This window comes from Podarcis filfolensis (assembly GCF_964270895.1).
Source record: "Podarcis filfolensis genome assembly, chromosome: 11".
Taxonomy (NCBI): Eukaryota; Metazoa; Chordata; class Lepidosauria; order Squamata; family Lacertidae; genus Podarcis; species Podarcis filfolensis.
Genome location: NC_139613.1, coordinates 28,175,905 through 28,199,821, shown reverse-complemented (window position 1 = coordinate 28,199,821; position 23,917 = coordinate 28,175,905). Strand labels below are relative to the sequence as shown.

At 41.6% G+C, this 23,917-nt stretch overlaps 1 protein-coding gene across 2 annotated transcripts; it reads left to right on the top strand.

Annotated features, from left to right (window-relative positions):
• The first annotated feature begins 1,251 nt into the window (after positions 1-1,251).
• S100Z (S100 calcium binding protein Z) lies at positions 1,252-14,187 on the top strand. 2 transcript variants are annotated; one of them, XM_083576342.1, is made up of 4 exons: positions 1,252-1,385; positions 8,241-8,382; positions 12,434-12,597; positions 12,888-14,187. In XM_083576342.1, exons 2-3 carry the CDS (start codon positions 8,242-8,244, stop codon positions 12,590-12,592), a joined length of 300 nt encoding a protein of 99 aa, XP_083432468.1. In that variant the 5' UTR covers positions 1,252-1,385; position 8,241; the 3' UTR covers positions 12,593-12,597; positions 12,888-14,187. The 2 variants fall into 2 exon arrangements, with proteins under 2 accessions (XP_083432468.1, XP_083432467.1); XM_083576341.1 differs by lacking the exon at positions 1,252-1,385 and adding an exon at positions 7,837-7,909.
• The last annotated feature ends 9,730 nt before the right edge of the window (positions 14,188-23,917 follow it).

The window sequence follows — 23,917 nt, the reverse complement described above, 5'->3', positions numbered from 1 at the left end:
GGAACAAGAATTTGGTTGGTGCTGTGTTTTGCTTCGTTCTGCTAATAATTACAATCCCTAACTTTTCCTTTAACTCCCGAAGCATGCCATGAGAAACGAAAGGCTCTTGTAGACCATTTTACTTAGATAGCTTCCTGTTTCACCAGCTAGTGTTCTTATTTTGTCTCCTCTGAGTCAGCTGCTGGGGAGACTGGTCAATGTTGCCATGTTTCTGACTCAGAAGTAACTGAATCATCATAAGGTCACTGTAGAAAGACCCACCCTCACAGGTGACTGCTGGCTTCATTTTGGCACAACCAGCCACTACTGGGCTGTTCTCCTAGAAGAGAATCATGCTTTGAATGACGATGATTCATGGAAGAAATACTGGAAGGAGTGGGTTCCTCCAGTTCTAACTTTCTTAATAGCTGGGGTACAAGATTGAGTCGTGCTTCTAATTCAGTGAAGGGTCAAAATGTACCTAAGCAGTTCAGAAAACACTATAAAAAAGAGTTACATAAAGTGTGTCATCACACCTTGAATGGAAAAATTAATAGCTCTGGTGCATCATCAAAATAAAGGACCATCTGGCCCAGCATTTTCTTTCCCCTAGCAGCCTACCCACACATCCCCAGAAAGTCCGCAAGTGGGGCATGAAGACAATAGCCCTCTTCTATTCTGGTTGCTGCTATCAGCAGTTGGCCCTCAGAGCATATAGCTACCATGATTTGCAGCCACTTGTCCTCCATGATGTTTTTTTTAAAAAATGAACCTGAGTTCTCCTGTGTTATAATGTATGCTCAACCGCTGACCTATGGACATGCCAATTTAGTGGGCTGAAATATAAAGTCAGAAGTGACTTTGGGGGTACACCAGCTGAAGCCTTTGCTCAGTGCAGGACCTGCAATGTCAGTTGCAACTGCAGCTTCCCTTATAGATAATGGTTCAACCTCTCCTGAAATTACTCCAGTGAAGGAGAGCCCACCATCTCCCTCTGTAGGCCACATTTAAATCATGCATTTAAAGCACTATTGATACCACTTTGAACAGTCATGACCCGCCCCTCCACGAAAAAGAAAATAATTCTGGGAGCTGTAGTTTGTTAACAGTTCTGAGAGTTTTTGGGAGATTCCTGTTCCTTTCACAGAGCTACAGTTCCCTGAATTCCCTGTGAAGAGGTAGGGAGTGATAAACCACTCTGGCAACTACAGCTGTAGGAGGGGAATAAGAGTTGCCTGGCAACTCTCAGTACCTTTAACAAACTACATATATATAAGAAAGGGCTAATTGGAGTTTCTGGTATCATGCCAGCCTGAATGAGTGCTCTGGTCTACTGTATGGAGAAATAAATTGGACTCTGGCACTTGAAGTGAGCCACTGCAAAGTTCATGATCCTGGGAGTTCAGGTAATACCTGATACTGTATATCATTTTCATTCCATCTCATGTTTTTGGATCAAGGAAGTGCTCTTGTGTGTCCTAATCGTGTTATGTAAGGAATAACAAAGCGCTCTGGGAGTTGCCTTCCCAGAGGAAGCAAAGGGAGGAATCTGAAATACACAAAGCAAGCAGGTACTGTATTCATACCTAATCAAGCCAAGAATGTTGCAGAACAAGATTATTACTGTTTCTTGTTCCAGGTTTCATGCCCTTAGGGTTAATATACCAAATCTACAGGACCATGCTTTGTGTGAATAATAAACTTGATTATGATAATTATGATGGTGATAATACATTTCTTGGACCTGCCCAGGGTGACTAGCAACCATCAGAAAAATACAACCTGATGACCAAAATTTTCCTGATGCAGCACATATAGAAGGCATTAAGGTGTCACTCCCAGTGGATGTAGTTGCCCAAGACTCACTTCCATAAAGCAGCATGCTCAACACACAGGCCTGTTAGACCTTAATCTTGGTGTTGGACATTAGCATCACATTCTCCCATACCCTTGTGGAGAGGCCAGCCATTGGCATTCCTGCCTTGCCAATATGCTTGTCCAGCTCAACATCACTGGAAAGGTTGCTGGTTATGGTGGAGCTCAGGTAGACAAGATAAAAACATTATTCCTTCTTAAAAAAAAAATTAAAGTACAATATACTGAAGAAAATAACTGAAAGATATGGGGCAGACAGGGCTGGCCCAAGGCATTTTAGCACCTGAGGTGAACAACAAAATGGCCAAAAAACAAAACAAAACAAAAAAACTGCTAGGGAAGAAGGGCTGAGTGGAAATCTACATCAGGAACAAGGGGGAAATAAAGATGTGTAATGCTTTATTAAGGAATGCGGGTGGTGCCGTGGGTCAAACCACAGAGCCTAGGACTTGCCAATCAGAAGGATGGCAGTTCGAATCCCCGCAACGGGGTGAGCTCCCGTTGCTTGGTCCCTGCTCCTAGCAGTTCGAAAGTACATCAAAGTGCAAGTAGATAAATAGGTACCGCTCTGGCAGGAAGGTAAACAGTGTTTCCGTACACTGCTCTGGTTCACCAGAAGCGGCTTAGTCATGCTGGCCACATGACCTGGAAGCTACACGCTGGCTCCCTCGGCAATAAAGCGAGATGAGCGCCGCAACCCCAGAGTCAGTCACGACTGGACCTAATGATCAGGGGTCCCTTTACCTTTAATGCTTTATTATGTTTTTATATATGTTGTAAGATGCCCAGAGTGGCTGGGGCAACCCAGTCAGATGGGTAAGGTACAAATAATAAAAATAATTATTATTTACATCTAGAAACGTCCAAGGCATTTGCTTCACCTTGCCTCATGGGTGGGCCAGACCTGGGGAGAGGACTCAGGAGGACTAGAAATGAGCAGCAGCAGGAGCAAAAAGGAAATGAAGCAGGGAGGTATGAATACTCCATAATCCCCAAACCATGATATGCCAAATGTGCATCACAAGGGACAATGAAATGTAGTTGTTTTAGGAAAAAAATTCAGGCTACTATCAGCTATGCCAAAAGCAGGTTTTAAATCCAGGGAAACACATGTATCGCCTAGACAGAAGAAATAATATGTGGTTCACATCTCCAAAATGCAGGAACAAATTACGGTACTAGCCGAATTTTGAAATGGTGCAGGTAAGCCCTCATACATTAGAATAGATATAGTGTATTCTATACGTCATAAGAGCTCCCTCTTCTGGTTATAGCTCATATTAAAGGTCCTTTATAAAAGATCTTCCGATCCTTAGCTAATTTAGGCAAATATCTTTCTTAGATTTAAATATTGCTTCTTAGTTCTCAATATATTATGATTCTCACTACACCTGAGCTATGAACTTGTGTCCTTGGGATCCCTTTCACCCATCCCTCTTTCTTGAGATGTGAGCTGTGACTTGTTCACAGCTGCGTTGTGCCCTTTGCTGGCGCCCAAGGCTCATGCACATGCATGCACCAGGCAGGACCAGAGGATTAGCTTGAAGGCTGAACAAAACCCACTGCACCAGCCCAACCCTCCCTGCCACAGGCACAGAGCATGCATGGTTCACGGGACCGCACTTTGCCACCTGCCTGCCTGCCCACAAAGTGGTCGGCCGGCCGACAGATGCAGCCCTTGTCAGATGAATCCCCCCAATGCTGTCTGGTAGGCGTTCGGTGAGGGGGACAAGTGTGCAGCAGCAAGGCCAGGCTGGGCTCTGGGGCCCAGAGACTCCCAGTGGCAGGCAGGATGGGGATCCCTGTGTGGGGCACCTGGCTTGCGCCCGCTCAAAATCATACAGCTGGGGCCACGGCCCTCCCCATGCTATGCCACTGCTTTGTTGTTGTTTAGTCATTTAGTCATGTCCGACTCTTTGTGACCCCCTGGACCAGAGCACGCCAGGCACTTCTGTCTTCCACTGCCTCCCGCAGTTTGGTCAAACTCATGCTGGTAGCTTCGAGAACACTGTCCAACCATCTCGTCCTCTGTCATCCCCTTCTCCTTGTGCCCTCCATCTTTCCCAACATCAGGGTCTTTTCCAGGGAGTCTTCTCTGCTCATGAGGTGGCCATGGTATTGGAGCCTCAGCTTCAGGATCTGTCCTTCCAGTGAGCACTCAGGGCTGATTTCCTTAAGAATGGAGAGGTTTGATTTTCTTGCAGTCCATGGGACTCTCAAGAGTCTCCTCCAGCACCATAATTCAAAAGCACCAATTCTTCGGCGATCAGCCTTCTTTATGGTCCAGCTCTCACTTCCATACATCACTACTGGGAAAACCATGGCTTTAACTATGCGGACCTTTGTTGGCAAGGTGATGTCTCTGCTTTTTAAGATGCCGTCTAGGTTTGTCATTGCTTTTCTCCCAAGAAGCAGGCATCTTTTAATTTCGTGACTGCTGTCACCATCTGCAGTGATCATGGAGCCCAAGAAAGTAAAATCTCTCTCTGCCTCCATTTCTTCCCCTTCTATTTGCCAGGAGGTGATGGGACCAATGGTCATGACCCTTATATTTGAGGCTGCTGATCCCTTATTTTCAAATCTGTAAGTTGACAGCTATGCATTTTGCTTGTGTCCCTTAACTAGGTCCATGAACCTTCACTTTCAAATGTCAAAAGTTTCCACTGCCTGAGGCACAGTTTGACTACCCATGATCAAACTAGAACTTGAATCAAAATCTCCTTTAAAAGTGCTAAAATAAAACTGGACAGAAGGCAAGGCCAAAACCTATGATAGCATGTTTCATAGGAACTTATTTTGTTGCTGATCTGTACCTGGCTTCCTGTTGCTGCTTCTCCTCATTTGCAACTGGGGCAGGCCCTACCATTAGAGTGTGGCAGCTGCCTCAGGTGGCACATGAGTTGAGAGTGACATCAAGGCTTCAAAGGACAGAGACACCCTATCTATATCTATCTATCTATCATCTATCTATCTATCTATCTATCATCTATCATCTATCATCTATCTATCTATCAATCTATCATCTATCTATCATCTATCTACCTATCTACCTATCTATCTACCGGTATCTATCTATATCTATCTATCTATCTATCTATCTATCTATCTATCTATCTATCTACCGGTATCTATCTATATCTATCTATCTATCTATCTATCTATCTATCTATCTATCTATATCTATCCATCCATCCCACCTGTGAGGATCTGCCAGGCAGAGGTATAAGTACCTAGGGTCCCTTGTACCCTTGGCAAGGAGTTCTGCTGAGGCACTCAGAAGAGCCTGTGCACTTCACCCAAGTCGCCTAGAGCAGTGGAGGAACGGCCTGGGGGGGGCGTGCGCAAAGGGACAGACTTCTAGCCACTCCAAGCCAGAGTGGAGAGGCACAATTTTTGCACCCGCTGGGCCTGTGCTCTTGCAAGGACCAACCTGGCAAACACCTAGGTACACATCTGCTGCCAGGGATGGCCACAGGTAACCAAGGTAGCTCTTACCCACTCCTCCAAACTGGATATTGAGTTGGGAGGTGTGTGCATGTGGCCCCACTGAGTACCACAAACATGAGGTTCTTTGGGGGTTTTTTATTTCTAGAGGCAGCTGGTGATCAAGGTTATTCTTCTAGCTGTCCCAATAAATTGCAGGAATCAGAGGTGCATAAAGCTTAACTATTATTTCCCATGATATTGTTTGTTGATTTTGCTGTCCTCACAGCTTAGAGGACTTAGCTAGCTGTTTAAGGGTTTTTTAGGTAGGTAGATTCCACGTCTATGTGTTTGCTTCTCTAGCAAGATAGCACAGAAAACACTTAACTGTGCCAGTTAAATCTAAAGTAATCAGCATATAACTCCATTTCAGCACACAAGGGGGAGCCACACTCCAAATAAAATTTCGACTTATAATGCACAAAAAATTTCCACCAACAATTATATCTGAACCCTGTAATAGAAGTGTGCATTGGCTCTGTTTGTTCCCTGAATTAAGAGATGAACTTCAGTGATTCAGGTAAGGTCCTCCTGCTTCCTAGTCAGATTGCACCGTTCACAAGGCATCTTAAGATGTCTCAAAGTTATTGAGTGGCTCTGTAGTCTGGCTGTTCCTAACATAAACCTGCTAGTTCCACCGACTCCCAAGAAATGAAACCAGGCTTACTGGGGAAATGCTCAGAGCCAAAAATATGTGGCAGGGGACAGAACCCCAACAACAAGCACCCTTGGGTAACAGGGCCATTGCTGAGGAGTGACATTCCCCATTGCATATTTCCTTGGGACCCATGCTCTTTTTTCCACCTCCACCCATCCCCTCAATGCAAACATCTCACTTTGTGTGAAGCAACCCTAGACACGCCCAAAAACGTAGCACAGGTAGGAAAGATCTTACACCTTCCAGAGCAACCTCATCACCTCCTTAGGGAGGACGACTTCATGTTTTCTGAATCATAGCCCTAAGTGCCAATTAGTAGAAATACAATTTGCTGTATTTACTTCTTAGTAGGGATTGAGAAGAAATTCGATTCAGATCACATGTAAAAGTTGAATCTATCGAATCTGAATTTTTCAAAGCAATATGAGAACTGACACACAGCCATTTTTTGAAATTTTGTGATGCAGTTCTCCAACTAAATAAAGTTTACAAAAATGAACATATTAGGTAAAAGTGGGCATAAATATGAATATATTCTTGAAGATGACATATAAAAAGGCATTCTGTTAAGAAAAATTACAGTACTTGCAAAAATGTGTGCATACAAAAAAATGTGTTAGGAATTTGTACTCAAATGCCAAGTTATTTTGTGAGGATTAGAAAAAAAATCAAATTGCTGTAGAAATGTGAAGAGCCAAATTTTAGATTGGAAAAAATGAGAAATTGGGAAACCAAAATTGATGGACCCTTCCGCTCCTACTTCTAGTGAAGCAGTAAGTTGCAAACAGCATATTCAGTGGAGTGATTGCTTTTGCTACAGTGGTTTCTAAGTGAATTTTCCTGCCATTCTTTCATGAAGAGGGCTATCTTTTAGTGGCACCACCTGTGCTTTGAACGCCTTTGCGTCTCCAGTACTCTTTTGAGTTTGGAAATTATATGCTGAAGGTTCGGTTTTGACTTCTGAAGCGTGACAATCCAGTCTCACACCGGATTGAACTTAGATCAATACCTTATGAAATCAGAGGCAGCCTTCCTTCACCTGGTGCCCTCTAAATGTTTTGGTCTACAACTCCCTTCGTCCTCAGTTTGGATTGGCTGTGCTCAGTGGCGTAGCATGGGTTGTCAGCACCCGGGGCAAGGCAAGTAATTTGCGCCCCCTAACCTGTGGATTTGCGCCCCCTAACCCTAACCCCCAGATGTTGCGCCCGGTGCGGCCGGCCCCCCCTGCACCCCCCACGCTACACCACTGGCTGTGCTGGCTCACTGGGACTGATGGGAACTGTAGTCCAAAACACCCCAAGGGTACAAGGGGAAGGTTAGTGTAATGATTAGTATGTTGGAGTAGCACTGGGAGGAGACAGGTTCAAACCCCCCCTCAGTCATAAAGCTCACTGAATGATCTTGGACCAATCCCTATTTCTCAGCCATCATTACCTCACAGGGTCATTGTAAGGGTGAAATGGGGGAATAGGGGGTAGGAAATGTATACTTCCCTTAGCTCCTTAGGGGAAGGATGGGATATAAATGAAATAAATCATAAGGCAAAGCACTGTATCTTCTTGTTCTGTATTTGTGGTATTCCCTGTGGTTGGCTTCCTAGCAACTAATTGCATTTCCATCCTCGTTGTTTTAATGAAGTTGCCGCTTTTATACTCCTAGCTCCTTATTGAATGCTCAGGGAAGCCAGCCAGCCTCAAGAAAGCCACCTGGGGAAAGATACCTACACCTGTTGATGCATAACAAGCAGTCACAAATAAAGTGAAACCCAGGAAGGGGGAGACATTTTATCATTGGTGATTTCCCTCTAGAAACCCCAGGGGAATTTGGTAAGCTAGGGTGGAACCCTCAGAATAGAGTTGACTACAGTCTGTACCTGCTGGAGACAATACTTTATTTGGGGCCACTTCAGAACAGGTAGGAAGAAATGCTTAAATTTTGCCTTGTTAAATGTATTTTGCTTCTTTTCCCTTTCAGGAAAACGTGTGGCCGCTTAGAGATGACTGCACATCCAATGAGCTCAATACATTTCTTCCTGGATTCATTTGTAAAAGTGCTCTCCTAAATTAGCGTCATAAACAAGTTTGTGCAGCTGGTCAGATGATAAATATTTAGTATCACAGAAGCTCTGAATCCTATATTGACTTTCTGGGCAACTGTGTTTATCTCTGTGCATATACAGAAATGCTTACGTTTTAGATGGTTCATGCAAGGTTGCTGTAAGCCTTCCCTTTATCTCCCTTTGTAGTATGCCAACACTGCTGGAAGGTGCGATGGACACCTTAATCAAGGTCTTTCACCATTACTCAGGAAAAGAAGGGGACAAATATAAACTCAATAAAGGAGAACTCAAGGAGCTCCTCACCAGCGAACTTACTGACTTCCTTTCGGTAAGACAGAGTCATGGTTAATTTTTTTTTTCACCGACTGCTTGCTGGACATGGGGAGGGGGAATAGCTACTGGAGGATCCTTGACGAGTATTTCATATGCCGTTTGTTCACCCAGACATGCAATTAAGTCTTTTCTGCAACAGCAGCTGTACTGTGTGCAAAAATAGTTGCTATATTTTGCCACATCCAAGGAAATGTGCTTTGGTGACCAAGTACTTAGGACCCTTGATTATGTTATTATTAGAAACCTTTATCCAAATAGTCAGCTATAATGTTAAGTTTCGATATGGATGTGAAAGTCTTGGGTTCAAATCCCAGTTAACTTATAAAAGTTGCGGGCTGGCTGTGGGAAAATCTCATGCCATAGCTCAGCTGAATATCTTGTCTAGGCATTACAACCAATGCGGTAGAACTCAGTTTGTGCATTGTGAGCTTCCCTGCCCCCACTGACATGGATCAGTGGTGGACGAACTTGGTACATGAAGACAAGTAATGGGATGGGAAAGGTAGGAGATGCACAGTAGTCATGGTGATCCCCATAGCAAATGTAATATCTAAATGAATGGGGAGCTGATTTTATTCATTCACTGGGGAAGAGGCGATGTTCCTTTTCAAAGTAGAAAAACTGTGTTCCACAGAACACAGCTTCAGTATTGAATTAATGACACAAGTGCACACACTCAACTGTTCTTAGCAATAAAAGCAAAACTAATTCTCAGCTGCTATGTTTTTGCTTAAGAGTTTAAGAATATTTCAAGTGCCATGTTATTTAGAACAAACTACCTATCTAGTCTAAGAATATGGAAGGCTCACAAAAGTGCTGCAGAAGTGAATCATCTGATTTGTTTTATTTATTTATTTTCCTTTTATTCTTTACTGGCCGGTCTTCAGCTGCGGCTCTCAAAGCAGCTTACAACAAATCCACAAAAATGCAATATAGAAAAGAATCCAGTGAAACATACAAATTAGAGCAGAAAACTTAAATGTCCTCTTTGACGTACAGAACAATTCCTCTGCTGCATCCTGCCGTTCCTATAGAGTTTGTATCCAAAGATAACCTCATCCCACTGGCTTTCTCCTCTTTTACCAGGATTTCTGTTATGCCCACAATAGCTGTACTCTTCTTTAAATCCAAGCATTCCAGTTCAGCCATCTTGGCCAGTGTATTAATTGTATTACATTGCTCAGAGGCAGTAAACCTCTGGTATCAAAATAATGCAAACAGCAAGGGGTGGCTATACCTTATTCACTAGGCTAAAGCTGGGACAGAAGGAAGTTGGGTTGGGGTTATGAGACAGAGATTCTATTTTCTTCGATGGTGACCATAGGTTCTCTTTGGGAATGGTTTTAATGTGGTCAGTTAGCTGCATGTGACTCATAGCATGTACAATGTACAAATAGGTATGGGAAAACTGGTGGGTGAGGTTTTTTTTACTTGCATTCCTTTCTCTTGGTTCCTTCTTAGACTGCATATACACCATATATTTAAAGCACATTTCACATGCATTACCCTCCCCCAAAGAATCCTGGGAACTGTAGTTGAATGGTGATTGGAACTGTATCTCCGTGAAGGCAGATTAGTGTCTGGGGTTTTGAGGGGGAAATGTGCTTTTGTATACACAATCTTACTCGCTCTGTCAGCCTCATAGGCTCTCTCTGCATCATCTGTGCAGCTGAATCATAGCCACAGGGTGCTATCCCCAACTGCCTCAAGGGAACCTCACCCCTGCCTCTTCGAGTCCTTTCCCTCTTCCCTTCAGACCTATTCAGCTGCGGCCATGTCAAGCATAACGTTATATGCCCCATTCCTTAGTATGTATGGTTGAGAAGCATGCAAATAGGCCTGATATGAGGGTGGGGATTAGTGTAATGCAGGCGTAGGCAAACTCGGCCCTCCAGATGTTTTGGGACTACAACTCCCATCATCCCTGACCACTGGTCCTGTTAGCTAGGGATGCTGGGAGTTGCAGTCCCAAAACATCTGGAGGGCCAAGTTTGCCTATGCCTGGTGTAATGGCTGCCAATGTCTCAAAGGTACTGATGCCTCCCCAGAGCAAATAATATTCCCTTAGGTAAATTATTAGAAAGAAGAGGCATTTAGGGTATTTTAATAAGTGATAATACCTAGGCGAAAGTTTACAGCAGGGGTGTGCAACCTTTTGGGAGCTGAATACCATTGTGGGCAGAGGTGTGAAGTAGGCAGATCAATGGATGTGACACTTACCTTTGTAAAGTAGGCTACATATCACAGTTAAAGGATGAGATTCCAACTTGGCAAAAGCACTCAAGGAGAGAGCAGATCAGGACAGGTGAGCTGTTCTGCTGGGGAGAGCCCCAAGAATTAGATGGAGAGGCCTGGTGGTTACTCATCCCTGGTTTAAAGAAATCTCAATCATAACTTGCTATCTTCTCCTCCACCTTTCTGGTGGTATTGCTGTTGACCATGCTAGTAAGGTGGGCAGATGGGCAGAAAGATAGAATATGTAGATCAAAGAGTATGTAGATCAAAGTGTATGCAGATGAACTTTGGTCTATGTCTGGAAATTTTCTTGCTTTTTAAGTGCTTCTTCAGGCCTGAAGCCACATGCAGTTTTATTCATAGGTTGATTGGAAAGTCCTGTGGACTCTAAATATAGCTTCCTATCTATCCTGAGCAGAGAGGTGGCTGAGAAGAGCTCTCGCTACAGGACACATTATCAGTCCTGATGTGATTTGTGTTCCTCTATTTTGTTCCTAATTTATAACGCCGCTGAAGTTCTTATGTTAAAAAAAGAAAGATCTGATATATAAGTGGCATCCTGTAGTCTATTAATCCTAAGAAATCGCATAGTCTTAAAAACTGGCAGCTCTGCAAAAAGGGGAAGAAATAAAAAAAGGAACCTGTCATCAATTTTCTTGGATTGGATTCTCTCTGTCCTGCATTCCATCTTAATAAAATATCTCTGTTTGTAGCGACCCAGTCCCCAGAGTAATCAGCCAGCACTAACTAGATGTGCTTCAGACTTTTGAAGATTAAGAAGAAATAGTGGATTATATCTGGTTTAGGTTGAGTCCACATGTTAGCTTCCAGTGCTCCTAATTTAGTCCTGGTTTGTAGAGCATATTTCACACATTAGGATTAAAGCAACTTTTGCTTCTGTCGGGTTTGTAATGATGATTTTTAAAAACTGTAGGAGCCACAATGCTAATTCATATTGCAAATTCGTCTTCTACACAAACAACCATTATCATTAGCATGCAAGAAGCTGAAAACCTCACATGTGAAAATGCCCTTGAAATAATTTCACTAGTACACAGAAGTTCATATAAATCTAGAATGCAAGATACATAGGGTCGCAGAGCGGTTATCTATACAGCTGGTGGTAATTAGGGTAAATTCTAGGTTTAGATTAATTGGGATACAGATACTGGAAATTACTACAATATTTTGAGTTTGGGGAGCTGACTAACAAAACTCGGGTTGCAATTCTATACCCACTTGCCTTGGGAGTAAGCTTCCTTGAACTCTATGGGATTTAGTTCTGAGTATACGTATACTGTATAGGATTGCCATCTTCAAAGATCAATTCCCTCTTCTCCCTCCTACATGAGAGAACACCTCTCTGTGCTCTTGCTTGCAACATGCGTGTGAGGTCCCTAAAAACAAGATCCTTTCTTCTTTTGGGGTATAGCTTTATTTATATGCAGATATAACCAGTTTGTTGTCTAAAATTCAGATACCTGATCTACTAAGACAATACATTGGATGATGGCCCTAGTGGGAAAATATTGACATTTAGCTTATTAATAAAGTAAACCATCTACACTATTAGAAATAAATATTATGTTGTTCAAAGTTGAGGCACCTCTGTCTTGAGACAAATACCTGCTGCAGACACTGGTAAATATCACAGCACATATAATATAAGCACATATATAAGAAATTCCCTGAGGGTTAAGGACAGTGTATGCACATGCCCTCAAGGAAATAAAAAGAAATCTCTAATGTAATTTAACGCACATCTCAGAAGATTCTCTAACTAATCTATCTATCTGTTTTTGTCTTTATAGTGTCAAAAGGATCCCCAGTTGGTTGATAAGATTATGCAAGATCTTGATAGCAATAAAGACAATGAAGTGGATTTTAACGAATTTGTGGTTCTGGTTGCTGCCTTGACTGTTGCATGCAATGATTTCTTTGAAGAGCAAATGAGGAAAAGGGGAGAATAGAAATGGTAGGTGAAGCATGTTTAATTATCACTGTAGCACTTTTCTTGTCTAATGGTTGAGCTCATTGAACCTGGATATTATGGATAACGAATGAAGTTATCATGGAGACATTTCAGCTTTCCTCTCACTTCCTTGTGTAGAATGTCCATCCAAATGTAACTTGCCAATATGAAAAAGAGAGAAAGGAAGAAAATACAAACAAAGCTGAATGTATGCACCTTAATGTGGATAATTTCCTTTTCCTAAGCATGATGTCATTGCTAAATACCTGCTACATCTCTGTTTGCATTGACAGGTTGCAGTCGCCTTTGGGAGACAGGATGGGAGACAGCAACTTCAACGGAACCAATATTTCACTTTTTGTTTTGTGTTTGGCTTTCCCTTCTCTTCCAGCAATACAAGGTTTCCTGTCAACACTCCCACTTCTGTTTTTATATCAGTGCACAATGAGCAGTTCATCCATAGGCAAGATGTGTTCCAAAACCCAGCCATTTACTTTCAGCAAGTCTCTTCGTATGAACCCACCCAGACCCTGAGATCATCATCTGAGGCCCTTCTTCATGTACCTCCTCCATGGAGGGTGGCAACAGGGGAATGGGCCTTTTCTGCAGTGGCTCCCCATTTGTGGAATGCTCTCCCCGAGGAGGTTCTGCTGGTGCCTTCATTATACACTTTCAGGTGCCAGGTGAAAAGGTTCCTCTTTAACCAGCCCTTTGGCTGATGAACATCCTTTTACCCTTTTAAATGTGTTTGGGGGATGGGTCTATTGGTTTGTTTAGTTCTTGCTCTTGTTTTTATTATGTATTTTTGTGTTTATTTATCTTGCATTTTTATGTTGTAAACCACCCTGAGATCTATGGTTCGGTATACACATTTAATAAATAATAAATAATATTAAATAATAATAAATATGGCTGCTGTATGTATTGGACCTTTAGATCTGTCATCACATGGCATATTAGGTGCTGTGTTGTAGGTCAACCCTTGAACCAGTTCAATTCTATTGAGTCCTTTTGAGTAGTGCTGGAACAGAGCCATATAATAGCTGCATAGCTGTTAGTGTGCAGAGCCTGATGTAACAGTGATTTTTACCTTAAGGTTAACCACACCATTGCCACCTTTCTCTGGATTTCTCAGCAGATGGTGAGAGGTAGATATGCTGGAACTAACTGTATGGCTACAGGCCACAGCCACACACGCATGGTGTAGGCATTTATAGCAAGGTTTTTCAGAGGTCACTTGACTCCACCCATAATGCAGAGTTTCAAGTGTATGAGTAAACGACATCTTTTCCATTGCTCTATAAGCTACTAGTTTAAGTGCAAGGCCATAGGAAGAGTACAGGTGTTGACCAGTTCTTTCCTGGTGAGAAGAATATTTAGCTAAAAACAACAGCCTGGGGAGAGAGGAAAGCCAGGGCCACGCACACTTCCTAAATGTTTCATCTGGCCAGATTGAGCCAAGAGCCTGAGATAGCCTCACCTTTAATGGATCATGGCCCCATCATGTCCCTAGTACCCTGCCAGTGACTTAATAAGCGTTATTCAGCTTTTTCTGCTCTAAGAACTCACCAAAAGAAGTCGAATACTCTGTCCCCCAGAACTCGGCACCCCATCTTCCTGACTCAGAAGTCTCCTCTCTCAATCTTGCATTCTTCTGAGTATCTTCCTCCATCTGTTTGAAAAACCCATCCAAATTATTTTCACAAACCATTTGTGGGTCCAGTTTTAGAATTATTGGGTTCAGGGTTCTATTGTTATAAGGATGAAGGTGGTTCTGCTGAATGGCTTGTTTTTTCTCCCATTAACATTTTGTATATGTTTTTCTTTACTTTTAATGTCATTTAAATAAACCACAATAAAGTACTAGACAGAGACTCTGATGTTGGGATTTGTGTATGAAAGGTACACGAGACACTTTATGTGAAAATTATGCTTCTGTCTCTTAACCAGTTAAGAAGGTATGACGTATTTTGTTGAGTCCAGAGTGATGCATCTGTCATTGTGGGTAACCTTTTCCCTCTAAACTGATTTGTTAAGAAGGAGGGCAGTGGTGTTACTGTAGGTGCTAATTTCTGGGGATGGTTGTTCCAGATTTTCATCACAGATTTAGTTGATCAAAGACATTTAGGGCTTGAAATATGCTTTTTATTTAAAACTCTTAAAGTCACTAGAGAACATGAATAGACTTTCTCATGCCAATAGGTAAGCAATAGTCCTTTTCCATATCTCATTTTGAAGCAAGGAAATGGAACAACAGACCTTAACAGCTCTTTTGCAGCTGCCTGGGTATTTAGGAAGGAGCTACATGGTTGACAGCAGAAGGGCTGCATGTGTTGAGGATGCTGGGGGCAGGGGGAGAATGGGGAGTGTATCCACTTTCTTCAACAGGAAGGATATAGCCCATAATTCTTTGTTCTAGACAAAACAATGCTGTATTTTCTATTAGTGTGATCAATTGCAGAGACGGAGTGAGGAAAGCAAAGTCAGATACTGGAGATTTATCTGCTGTCTTTAATTAAATTGCTCCATGATCATGAATTTAGACTAGCCTCCCCCTTTGAACAATGGAAAACGTGCTCACTACATGGGCTTATCCAAACATTCTCAGCTCTACCATTAAACACTTAAATTAAGAAAGGAGTCTATATCAGAGAGTCTACCTTAAAAAATCAATAGAAAAGTAAGAGCTATTTATGGTTTAATATCCTTCTCTGTACATGGGAGATCAGTAAAAATACAGCAGTGTCAAACCATCACTTCTTAAGAGTCTACAAGATCCCGGTTGCATTAGATGTCCCTAAGTTGCTTAGAAAACAAACTGTATTGCCTTTAAGCCTATAGGCATTGGCATTTCCTTTTATGTCTAAATGACCATTGAAGCAGCACTGGGGGAAATTACTGGATTAATGTATTTTGGTATTTGGCAGTTCTGTTTCAATAAGCTTTATCTTCATCATCAAGTGCTTTATCCAATCAGAAATCAGGATAAGGTGCCCGATGACATCAATGAGCTGCTGCTTGCTTCAGAATTCTGCAGTTCTTTCAGGCATTGACTCTCCAAGTAAACCCATGTCAAGGCAACACCTCCTCATCTTCGCGCATTAGTAGCCTGTGTCAAATGGCTCAAGAGCAGAGACTATCAAGGTGAACTGGGAAATGCATAATTGAACCCCAGAGTTAAAAACGAGAACAAGTGAGTGTTTTGAAACTCTAGGCACAAAAATATTGCGGTAAATGGAGAAGAAGAAATTGGAAATGTCATTGAGGGGGATACAGCTGGGTTGTGTTTCCCTTCCCTCTGTTTGATAATTGATAGTATCATTAAAATAATGGCAAATGAAGGAATGAGATGCATTTTGACATTAAAGTCAGGAAGTACCTGCAGAAGTTACAAGGAAGAATCTGGTTCCATTCAAAGGAACACACCATACATTCAGCATTCTTAAACCGTCACTGTGCTGTGAGTTATTCAGGTTGTTACACATGTGAAAATAATGATGGTCGTAGGTTTGTACTGAAGGCACAATCTGCTTAGGATTCATTTTATTTATTTACTATTTGTTTTAAGTATTTATCCGCAGTAGGGTGGTGTACAAAAAGCACAGATAAAATTAACACAGCATAGAAATTTGAAGCCAACAAATAAGCACAAAAAAGACACATTAAAATGAACCAAAAACTAAAAACAGAATACAAATTGCAAAACACATCTGTAATCTAAGGCCTCTCCCAGAAGACCTGTTTATTGACCATTCATTCTGATTTGTCTGCAGCGAGGTTAGATGACATTGCATCTGTTATGTGTTTATCTCACACTTTTCAGTGTATTTTCCCACCGCCTTCCTCATCACAAAAAGATTGATCTTTTGCCAAAGTGGGTTGCTACACAACACCCCCTCACAATCGACTATAATTGCACTACTTGAATTTGACAATATGTGACTGAGTCCCACCCATAAATTGCAACAGTCTGGAAGTGCCCTAAAATGCTTGAGCAAATAGGTAGGTCTTCATGTGGCATCAAAAAGTTTATAATGGCCCTGCTTGACCAGCCTCCTTAAGGAGAGCATTCCAATTTTGTGCCACCATGAAAGAAATATTTGTCAAGGCACAGTATACCTCAGCTGCGTAGTTGAATAAGGACCTCTCCAGAAAATCTTATGAGAAGGGCAGGCTGGTATGAATCAGTCATAAGCAAGTTCTAGGTTTAGCACAAAATCACCTTTCTTAGTTCTTAGAGAGAGCACCAGAAAGTCATAAAATGGTCTACAGAGCAAGTGAGATTTATTTGTTTATTTACAATATTTATACATCTTGTTTATCTTGCTCATGCTTTTTATGCAGTGATATGACATCATCTCCATGTCTAATAAGAGTTTTTGACTGACGGGATAATAATTAACGAATTCTCCATTATTCAGAGGTAATTAGGTTGGCTGCACACTACTGAAGTGTGGCTTCATTGTTCTGAGGCAAACAAGCTATACTGTCAATGTTATCTGCTTTTAGCCACATGTTACTAGATGCAAGATAGTCCTTTGTTATTTGTTAGAGTTATTTGGCTTATTTTCTAAACCCACAGGAGTCTGGACACAACTGCATCCCTTGGAATCACACAAAGTAAACAAACTGTGAGTACAGGGGAAGATACTGTGTTCTTGAATCATGGAATCAATGAAAGGAAGACTATAAACAACAGACTCATAGGGTGCTTGAGAATTTTTCCAAAATATATGGTGTACTAAAGCTTGAAGAGCTAAATGCAACCAGAGGCTGGAATATTCCATGATGGTGATCATTATTATTTTTACCTAACTACACATTTGCTTCAGGAGGAATTCAACATAGTGCTAAGTGGATCACTCCAGCAGCCCAAACATTTCTGCCTACCTGGTGGAACAATGTGCCTTCTCCAGCACCATGTTCTGTTCTGGGAATTCTCCCAGCAACTTGTGCAGTTTGGGGGGAAAGCCCCACTGCACCAGCCGTAGTCCTTGCATGGGCTTTCAGTGGTGGCACCAGTACCGTAAGTTGAATATGGCCCTTTGTCTTCCCTAACACCCCATACCCCCCCATACCCAAAGTGGTGCAGCAGTAAAACAGCTGGCCCACTTGCAAAAGATAAGCAAGCTTCAAATTGTACGGGGGACCACATGCTGAGATTCTTGCATTGCAGGAGGTTGGACTAAATGACCCTTGGAGTCCCTTCCAACTCTATGATTTGATGAAATAGGACTTTTTGATACACCAGGTGACCAAGGTCAATCTTCCTGAATACTGATGAGTGTTTGTTATCATTAGTCCAGGCATAGGAATCAAAGCATCTCTGATATCCTTTTACAGCTGGTACTCAGGGAGGCACTTCAGAAATACAGTAAATGGTGGTTAAAACAGCTTGAAGGACCAGTATAATTACAGTGATTTGGTTGCATCCATTTTAATACAAATGACATAGATCCAAAGCTTGCCAATTTAAAGTTTCATGGTAGGAAAACTGTCTGTTTTTGTTTTTTTGTTGCTGGAACTCTTTTGTGTTTTTTAAAAAAGAAAGTACATATCTTGTATGTACTTTAGGGTTACAGATTTAAAAAGATGCTCTAAAGTACCTAATGATTTTCTGTGTTTCTCCAGCACCATCCACATTCAAAAATAGTAGTTACGTCAATGATGCCATATTCATCCACAGAAAAAATGTTCCATGTAATTACTGTTGGAGGCAGAATAACCAGAAAACGATTTCCCTTTATTATCCTTTATGCCAGGTCAATTATCAATTGATCCAAAATAAAATGACAGTAGTTTATCTTTGAGCTTTATCACCCTTGGCTTTCTTCTGCTTGTCTCCTATATAGGTATCCAATATTGCACTTATTGTGAAGGTTCAATTACTTCCATATTTAAGCCAATATACAATTCAGTTTGCTTGGTGGGAGCTAAAGATGCATGCTAAGAACTAGAAATAGGTTCTCTTTCTCAAATGAATAATGTTTCAAACTGATGTAAGACACAGAAAGGCTGGTAAACTGCTCCACTGAGTGAGCTACAATTTTGAAAAGAAAAACCTTATCCTGTAAAAATCAGCTTTATTTTGTCTCTAAGTTCCCTTCACAGTTCAGATTGTGGAATGTTTATAAGAAGAATGAAAAACATACTTGATAGTGAATAGTGCAATCTAAGGGTTGTGAATTTTGCCATCAACTGTTTTTTATAGTCTCACTGACGCAATTGCATTTTGAGCCTCTGCGTAATTAGAACAAAATGTAAAAAAAATATTGTGGTAGCCTAATTTTAGCATTGAAAAGAAAGTGAGGTTTTCCGTTTAGTAAAAATTATTCAAACATAGCCCTTTGGGGGACTAGAATCATGGTCACAAAAACTCTGATTTAATAATGGTAGCTGATTTTTTCTGACTCAACTGAAAGTTTACACAGGATATGGAGAAGTGAGAAGTAACAGCTAATATTGTTAAGACTGGTTATGGGGGAAAATAGAATTTGCATAGCTTGGGGCATAAAACTCATGAGTTTTCTTGTGGCATTGCAGCTGGTCACGGCTAGGATTATGAGCAAGAGTGACCATGGATGTGATTGTGGGCGCGACAACTGGCACAACAAATCTTGTGTTGCTCATGTTTTAGCATGAGTTTTATAATACCACCTACCAGCAAGCTTCTGAGAATTTATTGGAGGTGCCATGAAAATTATCCCAAATCTTCAGCTTAATCTCAAAAGGAAAAAGGTCAGTGTGGCTTTTATAGCCTCAGAGTTTGTTTTTGACAAGGACTCGTTTATCTTTTAACTCACACTGTGGAACTTTAGTGGTTCTAAAACTCTTATAGATGGGCAAACAACACTTACGTAATTGGGGGGAACTCTAACTGATGATGTGGTTTGGATGTAATTTATTCCTTTTTTTAGTAGAGTTGCCTACCACTGAAATATTTTTATTTGATAAGTCATCTACCTTTTCACCAGTTAGAATAATAATAGGTTAAAAGCTTAAGCAAATGTGTGCATTATAAAATCATTAAAAAGTGTATTTCTAAGATACTGAAAAAAGATAACTAATGAATTAATCAGCGAATGTTATCTCTTAGTGTTAAAAGGAAAAAACACATTTAATATTGCTCCCTAGTATCATATAGCCTCAAAAAATAAAGGTGTGTGCAGTTAACTAAACTAAAATGGTGGTTCCATATGGGTCTTAATAGAGTGATACATTTTTCAGCAATGCCCATCCACATGGCCAATATCTTTTATATATATACTATTTATTAGATTTATATACCACTCTGCATAATAAGATTTAAGGGTAGTTAACAGAATAAAATATAAAATGTTTATTCAAAAGTAAGTAATACTCAGCAGAAATCCCTTGCAACTTTAATTAAAGCTTATTATTTGTGGTTTCTGCCTTTTATTTCTTCCCATTCAGTAATATTTTGCAACAAACTAAAATAAAGTTAAAAATGAGTAACTGAGCCCCACTCCCTTGGGAACAGGCTGCTGAATTAAGGGGCAATTAATCAGTAATGCAACGGTACACTAAACAGAATGAAATTACAGGCACCTTCTATTTGAATGTGCAGGTTCTGGTGGAAAGACTCAACATCATATACAGTGGTACCTTTGGTTAAGAACTTAATTCGTTCCGGAGGTCCGTTCTTAACCTGAAACTTTTCTTAACCTGAGGTACCACTTTATCTAATGTGGCCTCCTGCTGCCACCACACCGCCACCATGTGATTTCCGTTCTCATCCTGAAGTAAAGTTCTTAACCCGAGGTACTACTTCCGGGTTAGCAGAGTCTGTAACCTGATGCGTCTGTAACCCGAAGTGTTTGTAACCTGAGGTACCACTTGTAAGCTATACCTGCAGAATTCCCCCCTTTTTAAGCAGAAGTTCAAGAGGCCTGTCCTCTTCTGCACCTGGTCTAAAGACCTTGAGAAAAGCCCAAAAGGCTCCACGTATTTACAGTGTGGTCTTCCCAAGCCCTTCCATCTGAGATCCTTTCAGTGCTGAGGAATAAGTCAAGAGCTTTATGCCCAGAATGTAGGATGCTGCCCTTATACCAGATCAGGCCCCTGGTCCATTAACATTGTGCCCATGGGTGCTGTGGCACCCACAAACCCTATCAAGTTCCCCGCCAAGTTTTCCATCTTCCTCACACACACCCCAAGTGAATTTCAAAGTCTAAGCTTGAGGAAGCTGTCTCAGTATTCCTTCCTGGTTGCCCACTTCTGCTGAAGCCTCTCTCTTCTTGTGGGAATGTTGAGGGTGGCAGGAGAGGATATATTGTTTATTAATATCCTTCCCAACTTGCGCTAGCAAGTTTCTTCACTTAGCAGAGTGCATCCCCCTTCTTGCGCAGCAGAAAACTAGTTGCAACTCATGTGAGTTTCTTAAGGCAATAAACTATTCAATCTGTCTTGCCCAGATTGAGATATGTTCTAATATTCTTGGTAGGACTCCTTTGAATCCCTCCTAAAAGAATAAAGACACCACAGTCTTATTCATAACTAACAAAAAGTAGTTTTACTCATGATCAGGCAGAGCACGGTGTGATTCCTGAAGGCAGGCTTTAGGCTTAAAGTTACAAACATGTACAAACAGGTTTACCCCATAGAGGAGAGAACCTGGGGGACTGCTTGGCTGGCAGCCAGCAGTCCAGTCCAGGAAGTTCGCAGGACAAAAGGAAGATTGAAGAGAGGAAGGTAGCTGCGTGACTTAGCCTTTTACCAGGTCTGGAAAGGTCACACCCACCTCCTAGTCACATGCAAGGAAGGATGCTCCAGGCCAGGAGGAACAGGAAGTTTTGACTGGCTGGACCAACATCCCCTGTATGACCACTCTAGCAAAACAGGTATTGTTGTACTTGACTGCTCCCAGTGGATTACATCCCACACTTCTGTGATGACCACAGGATAAAAGCCATCAGAGTTTTCAATGGACGCTGGCATTAGACACCAAGGAGAGGAAGAGATAGAAAGGAAAGGGAGAACTATAGTTTGTTCAGGAGCTGAGAATTATTAGAAGACCCCCTTTCCCCTTGCAGAGCTAACAACTCTCAGCACCTTTAATAAACGACAGTTTCCAGGATTCTTGAGGAGAAGCCATGATTGTTTAAAGCTTGAAATGTATGGTGCAGATGAGGCACCTGTGATACTCTTCTGTGTTGTGCTCTGAAGGTTTGAGAACTAACTTTCAAAAGGCTGCCCACTATTTGGGGAAGTTAGAAAAAATCCCCGGAGGGTTAGGTTGTGTTGTGTCTCTTGCAGCAAAGACAGCTAGACACCTTAAAGACTAACACATTTATTCTGATGTATGAAGTGTTATCCTAAGTTGCAAGTACATGGTTGCAAGGTGGGAATTGTAAACAGTCAAGTTAGAAGAAAACAAACGGAGAAAAGTACAGTCTGTTGTCATTGCATTGATAGCACTGCTCATTAACAAAAAAAGAGGAGGAAACAAAGCCAATGGCCATCCAGAGAGCTGGCCTGGCATCTACATCAGTATTTTCTGCACAGATTGGATTTCAGGTCTTTCCCAGCCCATACTGAAGATGCCAAGGATTGCTTATGTTTTGGTTCTCATATTATTTCAGAAACTGTGAATTTTAGAGATTTGAAGTGAATCAGAATTCTCTCCCATTCCTAGTTCTGAGTATTAGCTGGGTTTAGGGAATCTGATTTGATATTGCTATGAAAGCTTTATAACCTGTTTAAACAAGCAAATTAACAGTATATTTTCAATAATGAGGACAAAAAAATGATAGCGCTAGAAAGCCGGATAGAAAAGGTACAATAAATACATAGGAAAGGAAACCAACCATTTAAAAGCTGCTCTGAACTTTCTGCCACCTGTGTGGAAGCCAGGCAGGAAGTGTGCAATGAACTACAATGGTGTTTTTATATCTCCAGTATAAAACTATATTTTTGGCTAATTGGGCAGTGAGTTATGAATGTGTGATTTCCTAGTGCAGATGAGGCCCCAATAACATGAAGCAGAAAACTACATTATTTAATGTTCCCTGAAGCAATGTTAGTCTCTTGATGTGTTTTCATTAGATTATATAATAACAAATAAGATTCCTAGCAGGTGCTAACAAAAATCATCTTAATGAATGCCATGTGAAACCATATCCATTTGCCTAAGGATATGGCTGGTACAATGTTTCCTGTTACAATGTTGTTTCTGTTTCCATTTGTGTTTGTGGGAAACTTAAGGGATCTTTTTGCTGAAGTATTTGGACAGAGCCTTGGGAGATAAAACTGGAAATTCTGTGGTGCAGCTCCTAAGAAACAAAAGTAAATAAGTTCTGCCGGCACAGCAGCTAGAACCCCATTTCATCAGATTTCCCTTCCTGCAGGATTTCTGATGACCAGACTAGATCCCCAAATGCCAGCTTGTCAGACTTTCCTACTATGTGTGTTAGATCCTTGCCCTTCCTGGCTCATTAAAAAGACCAGCGGGGGACTAGCTTGAGTAGCCAGTGCCTCCTTGCAACAAGGCAATGTTCCAGCATGCCTAAAGGAGGACGGCCCTTCCCCCTCAAAAAAAGCCCTTCCTGAATCCCACCACACTGGATACTTCTCAGCCAGCCTCCAATATCCCATGCATGTGGTGGCATCTCAGCTCCAGGGGTTTCTTGGTTATCTAGCTCCATTTCAAGCTGGTTTCAAGCCTGGTTATTGGATGGAGACAGCTTTGGTCCCCTCGGTGGATAACTTACACTGGGAAATGGATGGGGGAGTGTGGTTCTGCTGGACCAGCACAGAAGGAAACAGCACAGAAATTGACTCTGGCTACAAACCTGTGCATATTTTCAGGGGAGAGCAGGTAAGAACATAAAAATAACCTGCTGGATCAGGCCAATGGCCCATTTAGTCCAGCATCCTGTTCTCACTGTGGCCAGCTAGATTCCTGTGGGAAACCTGAAAGCAGGACCTGAGCACAACAGCATTCTCCCATCCTGAATTTCCAGCAGCTGGCAACCAGTGGAGATAGGATGTGAACTTTGTGGCTAGTGCCCACTGAAATCAGCAGGGTTTAATTCTGGATAGACTTGAATAGAATTACACTGTCCATCAATTAAAATGGGTTTCGTTTAGTCAATTTAGTCATGGGCCATTGTGGACATCATTCAATCAACCATTGCAAAAAATAATGAGGATCGAGACCAGGAACAGAGGAAACGGAAGGAAGAGAAAAATAGGCTTTGTAGCAGGTTTTCAGTATGGATCCCTTTCCTCCAACTGAAACAAACAGAACACAGCTAGCACAATGGAAGCTCGTCTTCAGCTGCTCAGCACAACTCTTCATTAC